General features: G+C 36.3%; 1 protein-coding gene across 6 annotated transcripts in view; it reads right to left on the reverse strand.

Moving 5' to 3' along the window:
* ARFIP1 (ARF interacting protein 1) overlaps positions 1 to 17,824 on the reverse strand; it is a 40,799-nt gene that overhangs the window by 8,677 nt on the left and 14,298 nt on the right. For 3 of the 6 annotated variants that reach the window (XM_004174872.5, XM_072928463.1, XM_012573405.5), the window contains 6 exons: positions 15,888 to 16,002; positions 13,299 to 13,394; positions 11,794 to 11,903; positions 6,094 to 6,315; positions 2,554 to 2,711; positions 320 to 494 (listed from right to left, as the gene is read on the reverse strand). In XM_004174872.5, the coding sequence (XP_004174920.2) occupies positions 320 to 494; positions 2,554 to 2,711; positions 6,094 to 6,315; positions 11,794 to 11,903; positions 13,299 to 13,394; positions 15,888 to 16,002 (876 nt within the window). The remainder of the gene's footprint in view (positions 1 to 319; positions 495 to 2,553; positions 2,712 to 6,093; positions 6,316 to 11,793; positions 11,904 to 13,298; positions 13,395 to 15,887; positions 16,003 to 17,824) is intronic. The other 3 variants (XM_072928466.1, XM_072928465.1, XM_072928464.1) reach the window with 2 other exon arrangements.

Below are 17,824 nucleotides of genomic sequence, written 5' to 3' on the forward strand. Positions count from 1 at the left end.
TTTAACCATTAAATATGGTAATCTGGAAAAAAATTATGGTTTTGCAAACTTGAAACCTCCTGTATCAACAAGAATCTTATTGCCACAATGTTTGTTATTTGTAGCTGGAACAGCTTGATTAGGGACTTCTAAAGCTGCTTGCTCTAAAAGTGTGTCCCCCAGTGATACAGCAAGGATTCAGAAGATTCAGCTTATTTTCCTTGATAGCTCTGCTTCTAAATGAATATATATTTCAAGATGTAACAACTTAAAATATGTCTATAAAGCAGCAACATGTTGAACAAAACTCCTAATTGTAACATGAGCAGTAGTAGCTTACCTTATTTTCTTCCAAAAATTTCAATTTGATAGATACGTCATTACGCATTTTGTCGTATTTCTCTTTATGCACTTGAAACAGTTGCTGTGATTGTTCAATCTTTGGCAGAGTGTTTGCATCACGAGGGCCAAGATTCAGCTCTTCCAGGTCTGTTCGATAAGCATCGTATTCAATCCTGAGAAGAAAGAGGAGAAGGGAAAAAAGAACTAAGGGCAGTGCCTCAAAACTGACCTCACATACAAGTCCAACAGAAGATGAACAAAAGAGTTAAGTACAGGAAAAAAAAAAGGCAAACAAAAAACTGGGCAAGTTTTTTTCTCCCTCCTCCTATTTATCAAGCACATTGCATAAAACTGTCTCAACAAGCACCCTCCCTTTTCTGTTCCTGTCTCAGCCACAGGCTCAGTCAGAGCTTCTCCTGAGACATCTCAACCTGCTAACCCAGAAAATGCTAGCAAATATTTTTCAGGTCATTCTTCTGCTGTTGAATGAGTTCACTGGAGAGTTTGTGTCGAGAATAAGAGGCACACTAAAAGCATGACACCCACTTTAAGCAGATGTTTGAGGAACAGGTCACTTACACCAAACTCTGACTGAAAGCATTTTCAGCATGCTCCAGACTAGTCCCTATGCAATAACAATTTCATAGCTCTTCCACAAATACTTTTCTGAGAACTTGTCTGTCCTATGGAAAAACAGACTGCAAAAAGATGGTGCAGCCCTGCCCAAAGCATCACTCTTCCTTCCATATTTTTTGTAGTTGTCAAATAATGGAACCTAGCATAGCCACCTACTTTAATGGGACAAATCACACTATTTTTGGCCTTTTAAACATGCTTTCTTACAGACATTTCTTAAACTGGAAACAAATAAGGATTAAAAACTGGTTATAAAACACAATTTTCAGTTGACATAACTGCTCAAAAGAAAAATACAAACTTTTCAGAGGTAAAAGGACTAATATTCACAGGGCTCTTCTTGATTCTCATTGTCACTATGATTGAGGATTTATATATAATTATAGCTTAATTCCAAAAAGGAAACCATTAAACTTATAGAGAGCTGACAGAAGGGGGGAACAGATGAATACTAAAGTGCAACTGGGAACAGGAAAGAAGAGGCACAGAAATAAATGCAACCTATGTTCACAGTGCAAAATGATGAACTGGCCATGTCAGTGAAGAACCTTTGTAATTTATTTGCCTTAGTAAAATGGCAAAATATTTGATTTCTTTAGTGAACAGAAAGGGAAAGCAATGAAGGTATTTCAGGAGGGAAGAACCATATATTGAAAATGACTGACAAGAACAACCGCAGCAGATTTATTTTGTGTAAATTTTCCAGGAGATACCTGGATGTATGAACCAATTTTTTTTTTTAACACTTGTCAAAAATAAAGCAATACCTTATCTACACATTAATTCTACCTTTCACGCCTTTGAAAGTTTACCTAAATATCAAAACAATAACTTACTATTTTGTTCAAAAATAAGCATTAGAACAGAACAATTTAAAAAGAAGGGGAAATTCAAAACTTAAGCAGTTTGCAATTTTGGAACTAAAAGACCCCAGGTATCACAAAAAATTATATGCATAAACTAAATCTTTTGTCAAATTAAAAGAAATGCACTTGATTCTGGTAAGTAAAAGAAAGTCAGAATGGAACCACTCATCAGAAAAAGCTACAAGTCCCTGACAGGAAAAAGGAACCCAGCTTTAGAATATACACATCTAAAAGTAACCTTCTCCAGGATAAGAAAGCCATTATTCACTCATTGAGAAATTTCTGGTTTATTTTCCCCTTTCTGACCAAGCCTGAAACTTCTGCATAAAAACCAAAGTGTGAAAACTGCAGGCATTGTTCATCAGAGGCACAAGACTAAATATCTTTCAGTCAAGGAGATTATTTTACCTATTGCAATGCAGCTGGACAAGTGTTAATCTTCCACTGTCACGCTACTTAGGAAGCCACCTTAATCTAGCACATGGGATAAACCAGCTATAATTACTCCTACAGCTAACAAGTAAAATTCACTCTACAAGGAAACATGTACAAAACATTTGAAGATCTGTGCAATCATCTACAGTTAAACAAAAACCCTCATTAGATGCGAGCTGTGTTATAAGGTTTTTATCTAACAGGTTAGTCACTCAAATACAAGGCCTAAGCTGATACAGTGTCTGCTTCTGGAGGATTAATTCATAAGGAAAAAGGCTGGACACAGGATAGCTACCTGGCACTTTCGTACTGTTTCACAGTCAACAATGTATCCTCAATTGTTTTATTCACCAATGTATTCACACTGGCAATAAAAAAGTTAATAGCCCCAAGAAGTGTTTCTCCATTTTTAGCTAGAAGTTTCTGCGTCTCTGCATTGTAGCCAAACTCCTCCTATAAACAAAGAACAGAGAAAACAAAGCTGCAGATCAATTGAAATCATAGCATTCATCAGCAACTATATAAAAAAATACAAACACAGCTGTGGCAGGTCTTTCACTTCTGTTTGAGTATGATTAAGACAAAACCAATATGATTTCAATAGAATATTTAGTTCATAGTTCTTATGGAATCTCTCCAACATCAGTAAAACATAGTTTATGATTTTGTTACCACACATGATGTTAAATCCTATTTTATAATGTGATTTTTCTGCACTCTGATATCTTGAATATTACTTAAAAGTAAGTGCTAATGCAATCTTCACATCGCCATTCAGCAGGGTTTTAATCCAGCATCTCTTGTGGTTGTCTAGCTAATACTTCAATACAAACAGAGACACTGCTACATTAAACACAGTAATGTAACTAAATTCACAAGGACACACAGTATTAACTAGCTATTAAGTTTTATTCTTACATACTGGAAAGGAGTACTGCAAAAAAACCCAACATCTATAATGGTTTAATAGGTTGTAAATAATTGAAGAGCAGAGCATTATAATGAATAGCAAATAAAATTTTTAATGTAGCTCATCCATAAATTTCAAAGGGACGAGGGCAAAATTATTTCCAAGGCATTTTAGTCACATTTAGACATGTTTGTCCATGTCTCTTTGTTAACAGCAGAGTGAGCTGAGCAAGGCTGCTAAGATTTTCCTAATGCATGGATACCAAATGAATCCAATTATTATATAGCATCTCCGTATTCTACATATGGGAGTTCCCCAAAAAGAGTACAATCCCTGGTTGTAATGACTATAAAATACTATAGGTTCATATTTGGAACTTTGGTCTTTTTAGGCTTGCACACTGCCAACAACTGACTCAGAAGTGCTGTATTCTCCCAGTTTCTTTTCATCTCTCCAGAAAATGAACACCAGAGCCAAATGATACTTCATGTTAACAAGTTCATGACAGTAAGGGTAATAGGTAATGGGCAATGGTAAGGGAAGAATCCTCTAGAAAACAAGGTGTCAGGGAAGTGAGCAATTGAAGGAGAAGAAAAAAGGAAGAGAAATTACGGCAAGTTTTTACGAGCCAAGCCTTTTAAATGCTGCTAAAGATCTGTCATCTTTGCTTTGTACAGCTGCTTGGGCAGCAAAAGCATTTGGCTAAATTGCTACAGATTTTGCTGGAAAAAAAACCCAAAACAAGTATTTTCCAGCTGGCTTTGCTCTAACGCTGCCAGCTACATAGCTAACATGAGTGCTAGCACAGAGAAGAAATAGCAGCATGCTGGCAGAGACAACAGCAGTAGAAGTTCCCCTTGCAGCAGCTTAGTCCCATCTATTTTTCCTCCTGCAGGCAAGACTGCAATTAGTTCTCCAGCTGGTCCTCTCACTCAGATCATCCCAGACTCAAATGAACAACACTATCAGTTCAAAGTGGGAGATAAGAAGGACTGGTCTGCAGTGGCCTGCAGTACTAAGGACTATGCTAACCAACAATCACGTCCTTCCAGTGGCTCATAGTTTCATACAAACTTTTCAGTTTTATCCATGACCTCTGCAGATACCTCTTATGAAACACAGAGGAAATCCTTTCCACACCCGGAGTTTACACTCAGTTAATACTGGGATTCATCTGCCTATATAATTAGAGGCACATGAGCCTGGAACCAGCAGCTATCTTTGTATCCAAAAGAGAAACATCAACCCATTCACATGAAGTAATACCTCACCAGATACCACATTAAAAAATTGTTTTGTTATCATGTATAAAAGTATTACCTGGAGACTTGGGGGGCTTTTTAATTTTATTCTAAGATTATATATACTGTTATCACATTAAACATTAAAGACTAACTGTTCAGAAGTTTTACTTTTAGTCCTGCACAAATTTTAGAGGCGAAAATCGAAATATCCAAAAGCAGGCCTGGCTACAGATGATAATACATTACAGATTATACACAGGGAAAACACAAAGAAGAAAGAGACAAACACCAGGCAAGTCTCCAAGAAGCAAAGGTTAGATAACTCTTATTACAGCAGCAGAAACCTTTATTTAATTTTCATCAACAACCCCATTCAAGAATCTACACAAGAGATGAATGATGGAAACAAAGTCCAAGACCAATATATGATGCTGAAAGAACCTGGAGGATCAGTATTCCCATCAGAAGTTACAAGCTAATCATGGGAAAAACCCCAAGATTCATTAAATGAGGAACATGCCAGATTCCGTCCAAGTTTTGGAAGAAACATCCAGTTTCAGCACATACTTCACAATAATCATTAAGATCTGCCACAAACCACATGCCTATATTTGTGTCAAGAATAAACTGATTATTAAAAGCTTCTTTTAGCAGATCATTTAATTTCTTAGCTGCTAGAAATGCTCTACATTCACAGATTCTCATTTGTCAGACTAATATTAAAAATTCCTCCACATTAGTGTAGGAGTTTCACATTTTTTCAGCTAGCTATCACTTAAGGTTCCTCTGTGCAAGCATGAACTCCACCCACTCCCTTAAAACTCAATGGGAAAAGACAACTATGAAAAGACAGATGTTTTTAAAATCACAAAGATAATTTGAGCTGTTTCAGCAGCTATGTTTCAGGGAATTATTAAACCATTTAATATTGGTTTTCCAAAGGATCAGATTGTTTTATCTTTGCAAGTGCAGGACAAGCAATGTAGAAGAAAGCCAGCTACTATACTCTGTAAGCAACATGCTGAACTCCTTGTCTCTCTTTACAGCAAACAGCTTTACTACTGGCAAAGAAAGCACCAGTGTTACATAAACTTCTAAACCATGGAATCATAACAACCCAGATATCTCAAGATTGCCTCTCTTGCTCAGCAGCTCCAGACAACATAAGAATACAGGTTAATCGTATTAGTAGGAAAATTCTGATTAAAAAACTACTTAGAGATCAAATCTCAGTGCTTAAATATGCTACAGAAAAATAATTTACTCACATTCAATGTGCACAAGTGAAGTAATGGGCCCTAATCTACTTATTCCCAGGCACATTCTCTAAAGACATCTTGTAATTTAAATGACATAACACTCTGGAGCACTTCGATGACATTTCATTAGGTGCAAAATTAATACAAAAATGCATCTTCTCTACAAAGCAAAATTGTCAGTTCTTGAGTTTAACCATCAACTAGAGGCTGATATTTAAGAAACAGTATAGAACTACAGTAATTTCAATAATTTCCTACAGTTTTAAGTGAATCACAGAAGCTTTCAACACAAAGAACATGTAATATATTGTTAATTACAATGTTTATGAAAGTAGCTGCTAACTAGAAGACACCCTGCACGAGTCAATTAGGCTGATCTTCATCTCTGCCACTGTATTTTCTTAACACTATGAAAGCCTTACATGAAGTTCCAATGATTTTAAACTCAGGTCAGCAAATGCATCTCCAAGTTGCCTTTGGGTATGCACCATCTGGAAGAGCTGCGTGGACAGTGTCTGTGCCAGTCTCAAGATATTTTCGTATTTTTTTTTGTTGTCTCTCAATATATCTATCTGAGCTTCTAGTTCCAGGTCCACTGTTCTTGAGCCACGACCCAGTTTTTCAGAGATGATCTGACGTGTACACTGCAGAAAAAAAATTAAATTATAAAGATTCAAGTATATTCAAGACAACAGAGCATACACCCATTTTCAGCTTCAAGGGACATATAATTACATACAATTCTTTCACAACCACCCCTCCCAATATAAGTTTGCACAACAAACTGAAAAAACAACACAGTCTTTAGAAGTTTATCAGGACTCAGCAAGAACAGTTGGACAAGTCTCAACTCCTACTAAGATGAATATTCAAGTTAGCAAATCAAGAGCATAACTAATTGTTTCTCAAGTAAAAGAACACTTATCTTTTTATAGGTTTGGTGAATCTCATTAAGTTAAAAGAAGCATTTTAGCCCATTGCATTTAAGTCACTTAATAGGAGCATTACTATTCTGCATAAAAACGTCAAGTTAGTAATCTTTTGGGCTTTGTCTACCAATTATCTGATCTGAACATCCATGTTAAATTTTCCAAAAATGTTCATTTTGAGGTTTTGTTTTTTTTTTAGGGGGCAAGTAAGAAGGTGGTGGTTTTCAGAATGTTTTTTTAAAGCTGATTAGGAAACTAGGAACTCCTACTGAGAAATATGCAAAAATATTAAAATGCACTTATTATTTATACATCTATAAAATGAAGATGATTTACTCAGAAAGACTATTTCTTTTCTATCATAAGTCAAATCCTCAGTAGGCTTGCAGTTCATTAACACACTGAGCAGGAAATGTGCTCTTGCAGCTGTAGACACTCTCACCCAGCCCATGGCTGTGACAGAGCAGGCTGCTACCACATTCCACTGATCTGCGACACCTTCTCTGCCAGAGATTCGAGCCCAGCTTGGCAGTGAGCCTCCCAAGATGCACACTGGGGTTTCCCTTGACTGAGACACAGGAGAAGACATTTGCAAAGCAGATGTGTAGCAAAGCTATACAGTTTCCTATGGAAAGCAGAATTATTTACTGCTCTAGTAAGTTACTTGAAGTTAATCTGTGGTCACAAGGTGTGAACGGATAACCAACTTAGACATATGAAAAATTACTGCTAGAAACAAAAGGTACAAGGAAATTAAGCTGGTAGTCAAGGTCACGATTGCTCCGAAAGATCTTAACCTAAGCACAAAGCTGTTATTTTTAATTTTTTTTTGTGAGATAATGCCCAAACTTATCTTGTAACATACTTCTGAAATACACTACAGCCTTAGATCTCCTAGGGTTTCCCAATTCAAGGACTTTAATTTAATACCATCTTTACTCATGTCCGAAGGAGATGCACATTCAACCTGCTAGAACTTCCATGTCCTTTCTTAATGTAATAGAAGAACACAGAAGAGACTCAAACATGGTCAAGGAGATCAAGTTGGTCATGACCCATAAGGTTTAGGTCAGAAGACACAGACTATTTGGGCTACTTTGTTAGATTCAAGTAATTCACAAGAAAAAGCACAGCTAATCTAGGTGATGTTTGTCTGCTAAGCATCAGAAATTTGGGAAAGCATAACAAATCGTAACAGAGGATACAACTTTACTACCAAAGACTCCAAGAGAAATTGCAAAATACAGCTTAGCTCTGAGTGTGCTCAGAGCATAAATAAGCCTTTCATATTCCATAGGAATTATGGAAGTGATGGTCAACTTTTTGGCTATCTTCCAAAAGAGCTGACACACACACACACACACACACACACACACACAAACCCCCATGGAAATGCAAGAGAAAAATCTAAATCATGGAAAGCAAACTTTTTGAAAGCAAGAATAAATTAAAAATGTAGGAATTATTTTCAGTGAAGGGGTATTTACTTCATAAATCACAGCAAAACACCAAAAAAAGCCCAGCAATGACAAGTGAGGAAAACCCAGTAACTGGAAAGACTTAGATTGCATACTTTAACTCAGATGCAGCAAAAGATAAAGAAAATGCCCTAATCTATTTTGATTTACTCCAGTTCTAAGTGGACTAATACAAGCACACAAGTTGGCTCTATATTATCACTAGCAAAGAAATTCCACGTATTAATTCCATTGTGCTTTGCTCTAAGAGTATCTATAAAGTAAACTGCCACAGAAAAGACCATGCAACTCAAAAAGAAGTCATCCAATGCAAAGCTTAAGAAAAACAGCTCAGATTAAAAAAAAGGTTACCAAAATACATTTAAGAGAAATATATTTGAACTTGTACATGCCAAAGATGAACAGAGGCATTTCTGGACATGTCACAGAAATAAATGTTCTATTAGTAGCCCAGTGTTAGAGAGGTTTGTAAAACAGGTTTGCCATTTCTCCCCCCTCAAAGTTTAAGAAGTGGTATGAGAAACAAAAAGACAAGCTTGTTAGAATTGCTGAAAGTTACTGTAAATGCAGGCAAACCCAATGGGAAGAAATGATGATGTCTGACTACAGTTCAGAAGGCTGAATGATTTATTATAGCTATGCTAAAATACTTTAATATACTATATAAAGGAAGATACTAAAACTACATACTACTTTCTCTAACTACCAAATCTAACTCCCTCACAACTTGTGACCCTGTGCTACAGAGTCCAGACACAGGTGGATCCAACTGGCCACAAAACTCAAACAATCTCACCAGAATCCAATCAAGCAATCACCCCAGGTAAACACTTCTCCAACCACATTCCACATGAGAAAGAAAGGAGCAGAAACAGAAATTGTTTCCTCTTTCTGTCTCTCTGTGCACCTCTATGAAAAATCCTGAGAGAGAGAAATGTGCTGCCATAGAAAGTCAAGAAGACTCTTGACTTTCTTGGGCCTAAATGTTTTTGCTAGACTGAAAACCTCTTTCTCATCCAAACGGGAAGGCATGGACAGAAGAAAGAACAGAACAAGATCTTGCCACTAGACTATGGAAAGAAGGGCAATTTCTCTTCACACTAACTCATGATTACTAGGGAGCATTTGACTGGAGAATGTAAAGGGCAATGGTAGTTGCAAAGGCATTTACGGATGGGAATGATTTCTGAACATACCCAATAATTTTGATTTCTCAACCCCTGATACAGACACCATGGTATAAGAACTACTCATGTCAGATTCCTAAAGAACTTCCTAACAGCAAATTTCACCACTAACTCCCCTTGCAGATTAATGCCTGGTACATTAACACCAGGGATTTTAAATTCAGAGAGATTCAAGTACTGACATTTACTCCTGTCCTTTATTTCTGCATCTTCAAACCTATGAACAGTTAGCTATTATGAGATACGAAGGACACCTCTTCCCATGATCTTCCTGATGGGAACCAAAGCAAACCAATATGTCCACAAATTTAAATACTGTCTTTAACCATATTAAATATACTTTTTGTACAAAGCCCACAACACAAATGTATGGCATCTCCAAGAACAGTTGCACAATACTCTATCAACTCAAAATGAATTTGTAAGTTCTCTGAATGATCTTATGTCTCAAAAAAAGAGTGAACAGCAAGTCAATATGGAACTCTACAAAGATCATAACTGACACATCTCCTTAGGCATGTTTAGGAATAGGTAAAAGTAAGCATGTTGTTTTCTGAAAATGCTAGTCTTTGTTTGCTATGTCATTACTGGTGTGATTCTGTATTTCAGCAAGGGGGAGGTTTAAGCCATAAAAGAAAACTAAAACTCTGAACTTTGCAGACACTACAGCCAAAGAAATAGTGTTCTAAACAAAGATCCAAGACCCCTTTCCCCAACATTTTTCACTAGTCCTCTGGCTGTTGTTTCCTGTCAGTGAGTTTGAGACATTGTGAGTTTTTGTGGGTTTGCTTCCTAAATCAAGGTACCAAAAAACCAGAATAAGGTCAAGTCCTGTCCTATTTCGTTGTGGTATAAGAGATTTGATCCCAGGAGTCAATGTTTTAAAGAGACAAGAGGATTTTAAAGAACAGTTTCAGCTAAATAGCACATATTCTGATTGTACCACAGTGCACTCCAAAGTAGCTGAGAGACAAAATCACACAATGGGTCAGATTGGAAAGGACCACAGTGGGTCCCCTGGTTCAACATCTCTGCTCAAGCAAGTCCATCCCAGAGCATGTTGCACAGGACTGTATCCAGAGGGTATCTCCAGTGAGGGGAAATTCCACAACCTCTCTGGGCAACCTGTTACATTGCTCAGTCACCTGCACAGTAAAAATGTTTTTCCTTATGTTCAGGTGGAACTTCCTGTGCATCAGGTTCTGCCCACTGCTTCTTGTCCTGTTGCTTGGCATCACTGGGAAGAACCTGGATCCATCCTCTTGACACTCTTCCCTCAGATACTTTATAGACATTCATGAGGTCTCCTCTAAGTCATCTCTTCTGCAGGCTGAACAGGCCCACCTCTCTCAGCCTTTCCTCATAAGAAAGCTGCTCCAGTCCCTTCACCATCTTTGCTGCACTCCACTGGACTAGCTCCAGGAGCTCCATGTCTCTCTTTTCCTGAAGAGCCAAGGACTGGACACAGATGTGCATCACCAGGATGAATAGCAGGGCAGGATCATCTCCCTCAACCTACCAGCAATGTCCTAAGGCACCCCAGGACACCAATGGACTGCAACTTCTGCAGTTGCCACGATATTTAGATGATAAGAAAAGTAGCAAATCTAAAAGACATTTAATTAGACATAAAAAATAAAAAAGAAACTTCTGATTCTAATAGAAAGGTAGCAAAAGCATCTACTACGGATAGAATGTCTCCATCCCTGCTTCTCATCCTCACTGAGGAGGATGTTCTTTCTTATCTGGACTTAAAGATCACTGGAGGGATTCAGACTTTACTTGCCACAGATTGTTAATTTCTTCATGGTTTGATGTAGACCTCACTGATGCACTTGTCCACAACTCTATTATTTAAGCTGTAGGCATCACAAGAAGTTATTTTTCAAAACTGGTCTTTCTTTAAACTTTTGACAGGAATACATTCCCTGACAATTGTTCCTTACCTTACAGTTTTTTTAATGAGTCACTTTTAGCAAACTGGTATGCTTTAAGCATCATTTCATTATTCTCATGTTATTCTTTTAATTTCATCAAATCTCAACTGATAATGAAGCATAAGCATATAAAACACACACAAATTGAAGCAACTATTACAACACTAAGAAAAAACAATCAGTCAGGATGAAACAAAACCATCTGAATAGCAATTAACAAGTTTTGAACTTCTAGATACCCCTGATTTTTTCACATCAACTAAAATCTTATTGTATCAGCAGTCAACTCAAAACCAGCAAAAAATATTTAATTCGAAACTTTAGCGCTGAAATCTCTACACTGGGAATGATGAAGGGAACTTCAGAAACAGAACATTCTTTACCTTGCTAAATTAGTAATACCTATTAAAGACTTTCCACATTACACCAGGGATTTAACAAAGAATGTTACACTTGGAAGAAAGCTAAGCCTTTCCTACACATTCTTGCTTATGCTCACTGCTACAACAGTTTACTTTCATACTCTACTCCTATCTAGTAGTAAACTCACTCATAGAATACATACATACATACATACACACAGCTGCATACCTTGTAAGTGTTTAGGCTCCACTTCCTCACCAATTCCAGTTTCTCCATCGCTGGATTCTTTACTTCATCTGCTAACACAACAGGTCCACTCTTTTGCTGAGCTCTGCCCCCTGTGTTAGAAACAAAGCAAATCTTCAAGGCCTTGGGTCTGGGCTTTTTGTTTGTTACCTTGTTGTAAGGGATTAGCAGCAGGTATAGAAGATTTATGCAATTGCACATCCAAAAGCCGAGCAAGGTGACAGAATGAACTTAAGATGAATAATCAGGTTTTTTAAATCAGTTCCAGAAAGAAACACTTACTTTAAAACTGATTTTAAAAGTATATATATATATCACTATTTCATTAAGTAATAGGCTGAATTAAGCACACTGAAAGCTTAAAACAGCTTTTGAGACAGGTTTATTCTTATTATTTTTGAGACATTTATAACTATGTTTAAAAACTTCCAACAGTTGAACACTCTTTTACATTTAGTCAATGTAGAAGACTGTAAAAGCCTGTTTACAACCTGAAGACCATTCAACAACAATTACTGACATACTGTTGTCATGAAGTACAGAGTTTTTTAATCTTTTCCAATGAAAGTAATTCTCTCCAGAAGATGTGTTCAGCCAATATTTAATTTATTTCAGTTTTAATAGCTCATTGTATTAGGAACAATTAATTCTACAAACTAGCAAAGAAGAAATTTAAAGCAACTAATTAAAATACCTAGGGCAAATCATCACACACAAACTGCCATTACTCAGCATTTTCAAGCTAGTATGGGATATCATGTGGATTCCATGTTTCAATTTTGCAAATAGTGTCCTAAATATTAAAAACTGCTAAGGATTGTCACTTTTTAAGCAACATTTTTATTTATTCATGTCCATATTGATTTTAACTACTCCTGACTGATCCCTACTGTTACTTACAGTCACCTTAGTCTTGCCAAGTTATTTATGCAACCAAGAGTTTGGAAAAAAGTCTATACAGATGCCTCAAGATACTCCTTTAGCATCAAGTTCTACTGTGTTTTTACATCTTCAACATGCTGTGCAAACATTAAGTAATTAACCCTCTCAACACGTTTATGAGGTAACTAGGTTTTCTCCTTTTATGCAGAAGGAAGCAGACTAAGATGTTAAGTAATTTGCCCATAGGCACAAAATGAGTCAAGTGGCAAAGCTGAGTTTGAGTGTTGTGAATTCCTAATGGCTGGTCCCATAGTCTATTGGAATATGCTAAAAAGTTTCAGCTTTAACCTAAATAAAAGATTTTGGTCACTCTTATTTTACCTACTGTTAGTTATTATTATATTAGCTATAATTTTAATTGTACAGAGTAAAAGCAGCTTAGAGAGAGGAAAGCAGAAGTTAATTTGTAAACTGTTGAAGTAAGAGCCACCAAAATCCCATAGAAATTTCATTTCCAATAAAGGTACATCAAATAATTAGAAACATGGAAGGGTTAGTACAGTCTCAGCAGAGACAAGGGCATTATCCATTCAGTGCTTTAATACCTGTGGGAATAATTAAATCACAACCTTGTCCAGCCAGTCTGCTAGCTGCTGTACTGCTAGGAGATATAACAGATGATTTGGGTGATGCTGAGGAACCTGAAAATGGGACATTTAACAATGAAAATACATCATATTTTCTTCAAAGTGAATGTGCACTCTTACAGAGACGCATTTTCAAAACAAAAAAAACCCATTTGCTTCAGCAACTATAGAAGTATTCACAGAAAAGTTGTTGGAATTTCTGATGGAAATGTTTTTTAAGAGGTACATCTCTCCATATGAACTACCCCAAGTTTTCTTAGATTTAATCTTTTTCTCTAGGTCATGATGACGATTCTTTTTTTCTGTAAGAACAATTAAAATACAACTGAAGGGCTCATCAGTGAAATACAGACCAAAACCAGAGAATTCCATGAAAGATTGTTATATAACAATAAATAGCTGAAACGCTCTTTTGCAGGTCTCGGTAGAATTCACACTCTGCACTGTCACTGAATGGTAGTTAAAGCATTAAGAGGTGAAGTAAGCCCTGAAATCTCTGCCAGTTTCAGATATACTTTATTGACATCAGCTCTTAAGACTGTGTAAACATGCAGCAATAAGTTATCCTAAAGAACATACAAATTATTAGCTATGAAAATGTGTAAACTCATTCCCAAATAAAGGATTTTACAGCACTTGCTTTTTCTCTTAAAAATAAACAAAAAAACCAAACAAAAAAACCCAAACCAAAACAAAAAAACCCCAAACTTTAAATGACCTGCACTGTGTGTGTTCTCTAAGCTGTTTTAGGAGTATGCTCATTATGCTTTTCAGAGCTTTGCCACTCTTTCCTAATAGATAAATCTGAAGCAGCATCCTTATGAAATTTTCAGGATTTAAAAAAGAAGCAAGTAAGCTTTTCCTCTGTAATGATGAATGACCACCATACTGGGGAGGAACTTTAAATGTTGCTGCTGACAAATTCCAATATACTTCAGGGCTAACAGTGTGCTGAAGGGAAAGAAAATGAAACCTAAACTTTGCAGTTTCAACAAAATTTAGTTATCACCAAAAACACCACTGAAAATAATTGGATCAACAATCAGCTTTAAAACATTCCACAGAGCACTGCTAACATGGGGTAAATAAATCCAATTATTTGGATCCAACTGAGAAAAGATGAGACAAAGACAGCTCACTTGCTGTGTCCTTCTGTAGATATACATTGCATAAGAGCTGCAACTGAATTCATCCAGGCATAAAAGTTTGACTGCAAGATCTTGCCTGAATCATTTCAGCAAGCGAGCCAAGACAAGCAGTTAAAAACATCCTTATCATTTGACAGAGCATTAACACAGCCTTATGCATGCTTCATCATTCAACATCCCCCAAATCCTAAAAGCCCTTCCTCTCCAGTACTGTCTACTTTGCATTCAAAAATGAAGCCCTAATAAGGACACTCAAACAGAAGACAGAATTTTTAGCAATAAGGCAATCATTCAACTTTTATCCATGGTTTCATAGAAAGCCCTAGCTTTTACCACTTCTCTCTCTCTGATTTTGTTTAGAACATCAGAAAAAATCCCAAGAAAATACCCTTTGGAGAAAATCTGTGATACCTAAAGTGTCCAAAGCTCCTAATTTGTGTACAGAAATTTCCACAAAACATTTACATTTCAAACACATTTGTGTTTGTTGAAACATCTTCAGACACTTTCCCCTTACAGGCTAATATACTTAACAGCTGCAACAGTTATCCTGGTAATAGAATACAAAAAGGCAGGAATAGTGAGCAGTTTGCCATCTGCTCCAGTTTTTAGCTAGTTATTTTGCTGTTTTCAAAGGCATAAAGAAACACAGCATTCACTTTGTAATATATGTAAAGTGCAACATGTAAATCAACTGTTTTCATAAGCAAAGAATTTTACCAAACAGGAAATGAAGCAAAATGTAAATTAAATATATGACTACAAAGAGACTTATTTTCATAGCTGCATAACTGAGATAATTTCAAATCTTTCAAATGCAGAGACTGTCAAAGGTACATAATTCACTGAAAACCAGTTGCCCATACAATATCATGGTATTCTATTGCTTTAGTGACATTAGTGCCTTGTCTATCACTTTGCATTTCTCATTGCTTAATATCACTTAGATTCTCTAAGGCATACATTAATATGACAAGAAGAATCCCACTTTTTAATCTACTCTCAGTTAGTGAAGTGTGTATAACAAATAAATAACTCTCCTGTTATGTTTCAAATCAGAACAGTAACTTGCAAAATCTGAAGATAACTTCAACACAATGTAATAGTAAAATTCTTCAGCCTGACACCAGTTCAAGGTGCCCAAGGCCTTCCCTTCCCATAAGTGCAAACCAATTCAACTCTAAGTAGTTTCCTACAGTCTCTTGACAGATACTACAAGTGTAGCATATATCCTCTACCTTAACAACCCAGCTACAAAAAAAAGATAAACTGGTTGTCAGTAATGCAAATCTCAAATGTGTACATTCACCCAAACTGCTCAAAGCAGCTACAGAAGATTGTGTTTCTGACCATGTAAGAATATGGTTTTTAATTAAGAAATACAAAAAAATCCACTTACCTTTACTTGGAAACTGTCCTGCCTCAACAACTCCCTCTTTGGCACCATCAAAGCCATGAGATGTTATTTTGGTTTCAGAAAGTCCAAGTCCAACTGGTAATGAACATTTTAAGTCCTGGAAAATATACGAATAAAAAGGGAAACTTAAAAACAAAAAAAAAGCAATTTAAGTGACTCTAAAGTATTATAATACAATTTCAGCAGCTCTCAGACAAACAATTCTGGCTTTAGCCTAGAAAGTCCTTGCTGGTGTCACTGCTTTCTACTGGTATGCACAAATAAAACACAAATGAATGAGAAACACTGTAAGTATATCCTGAGTATTTATTCTAGATATTTTTGTTATATGGATGACGAAATAGAATGTGATGCCTTAGAGAAGCAGTTACCAAAAATGTGGCCAGAAGCACCTATTATTTAACCTGTAGGCATAACAAGAAGCTATTTTTCAAAACTGGTCTTTCTTTTCAAAACTGGTCATATGTTATGTGGTCTGAAGCTGGTCCAAGCAAGCGTGTCAGTTTAATAAAGTGTCCAGTTAAAAACTGACAGGGGTGCAGAATGATACAAGATTATTAAGCAGAAAACACCTTACAAACCAAAAATATGGAAGCAGCTATCATAATTCTGAAGATTTAAAAAAATCACTAAGCAAGGAATAGCCTTAAAATTCATAGCATCCTTATTTCTTACAAGTAGCACATTAAATTTTTTCAATATTTTACGTGGGAGAGACATCCAGAAAGGCATCACTTAAAACAGCTCCCTTCTGAGCACCTATTCTGCATCATAAGTGCTCAGAGCACAAAGCTGCCACTTACTTTTGTTTGCTTTTGAAACGCCTTCATTTAAAACTGCCTGAGATCACCTTGTTTAACTTTTGAGGGCTAGATCAACTATTTCAACTAGCTCTCGAGTAATCAAAGTCTTCACTGAAACCCAGCACAGGCCTAAGATAGACTCCACACACCACAGCTCACACACCATCCTACTGCCCATTTTTGCTGTCTTATCTACCTCTGCCAAAAGCTCCCCACAGGTTTCCTGGACTATATTGCCAGTGATCTAATTGAAGTTTAAGCTTCTGGTGTTATGAAATTAGACAAAGTACTTTTAAAAAAATTCAGGTTTTAAAGCAATTTAAAACCATTAATTCATGGAAGTAAAAAGTGAGTGAAAAAGTACTACAAAAGTGAAAGCAAAAAGGCAAAATAAAGTTACAAAAAATAAGAACATCAAGAAATCAGTAAACTGTCAGTGTCTGAAGTCAGGTACTGCATCCCCTCTGCTTCCACACAGAGGTAAAAAAATGGGAAAGTATAGAGGACCACTAGAGAAAAGCTATATATAACTTTAAGACATCGTGTCTAGACACATGTAGTAACTGCTTATGATCCATGCAATGCTTCTAATTACAAAGAAATCATAACCTTTAAAATCTAATTAATATTTGACCTATAACTGTAGTCACTCAATCCACAAACCAGAAGCAAGGTAGCGCATAAGAATGATATTGATACTGCCTAGAGGCTCAGATTGTCATGAAGTAGTTTTGGATCACATTCCCCCAGATCTATTTAGATGTCTTCAGTTTAGTACAAACATCTAGGAAGAAGAAAAAAGGAAGAACTACAAATATAAGAATTCCAGCAAATTAATTTTTCCATGTGAATTCCAGAAATTTCACCGACATCAAAACCCTAGCATATAACTGCAAAGAGTAACCAATTCCTACAGCCAAACATTCACTTACATGAACAGGCTATGTGATAATAGATCATGCCATATTTGTGTACCTGAAGCATCATACCACAAAAAACAAAAACAAACCAGCATGAAAAACAAATAGTAGTCACATGGAGAACTTGATCTCCCAAATTAAGCATATCACAACTTTGGATACATACTGTTTTCAGTCTTCACAACTGACTTAACAT

The sequence above is a fragment of the Taeniopygia guttata genome, chromosome 4, assembly GCF_048771995.1.
Source record: "Taeniopygia guttata chromosome 4, bTaeGut7.mat, whole genome shotgun sequence".
Taxonomy (NCBI): Eukaryota; Metazoa; Chordata; class Aves; order Passeriformes; family Estrildidae; genus Taeniopygia; species Taeniopygia guttata.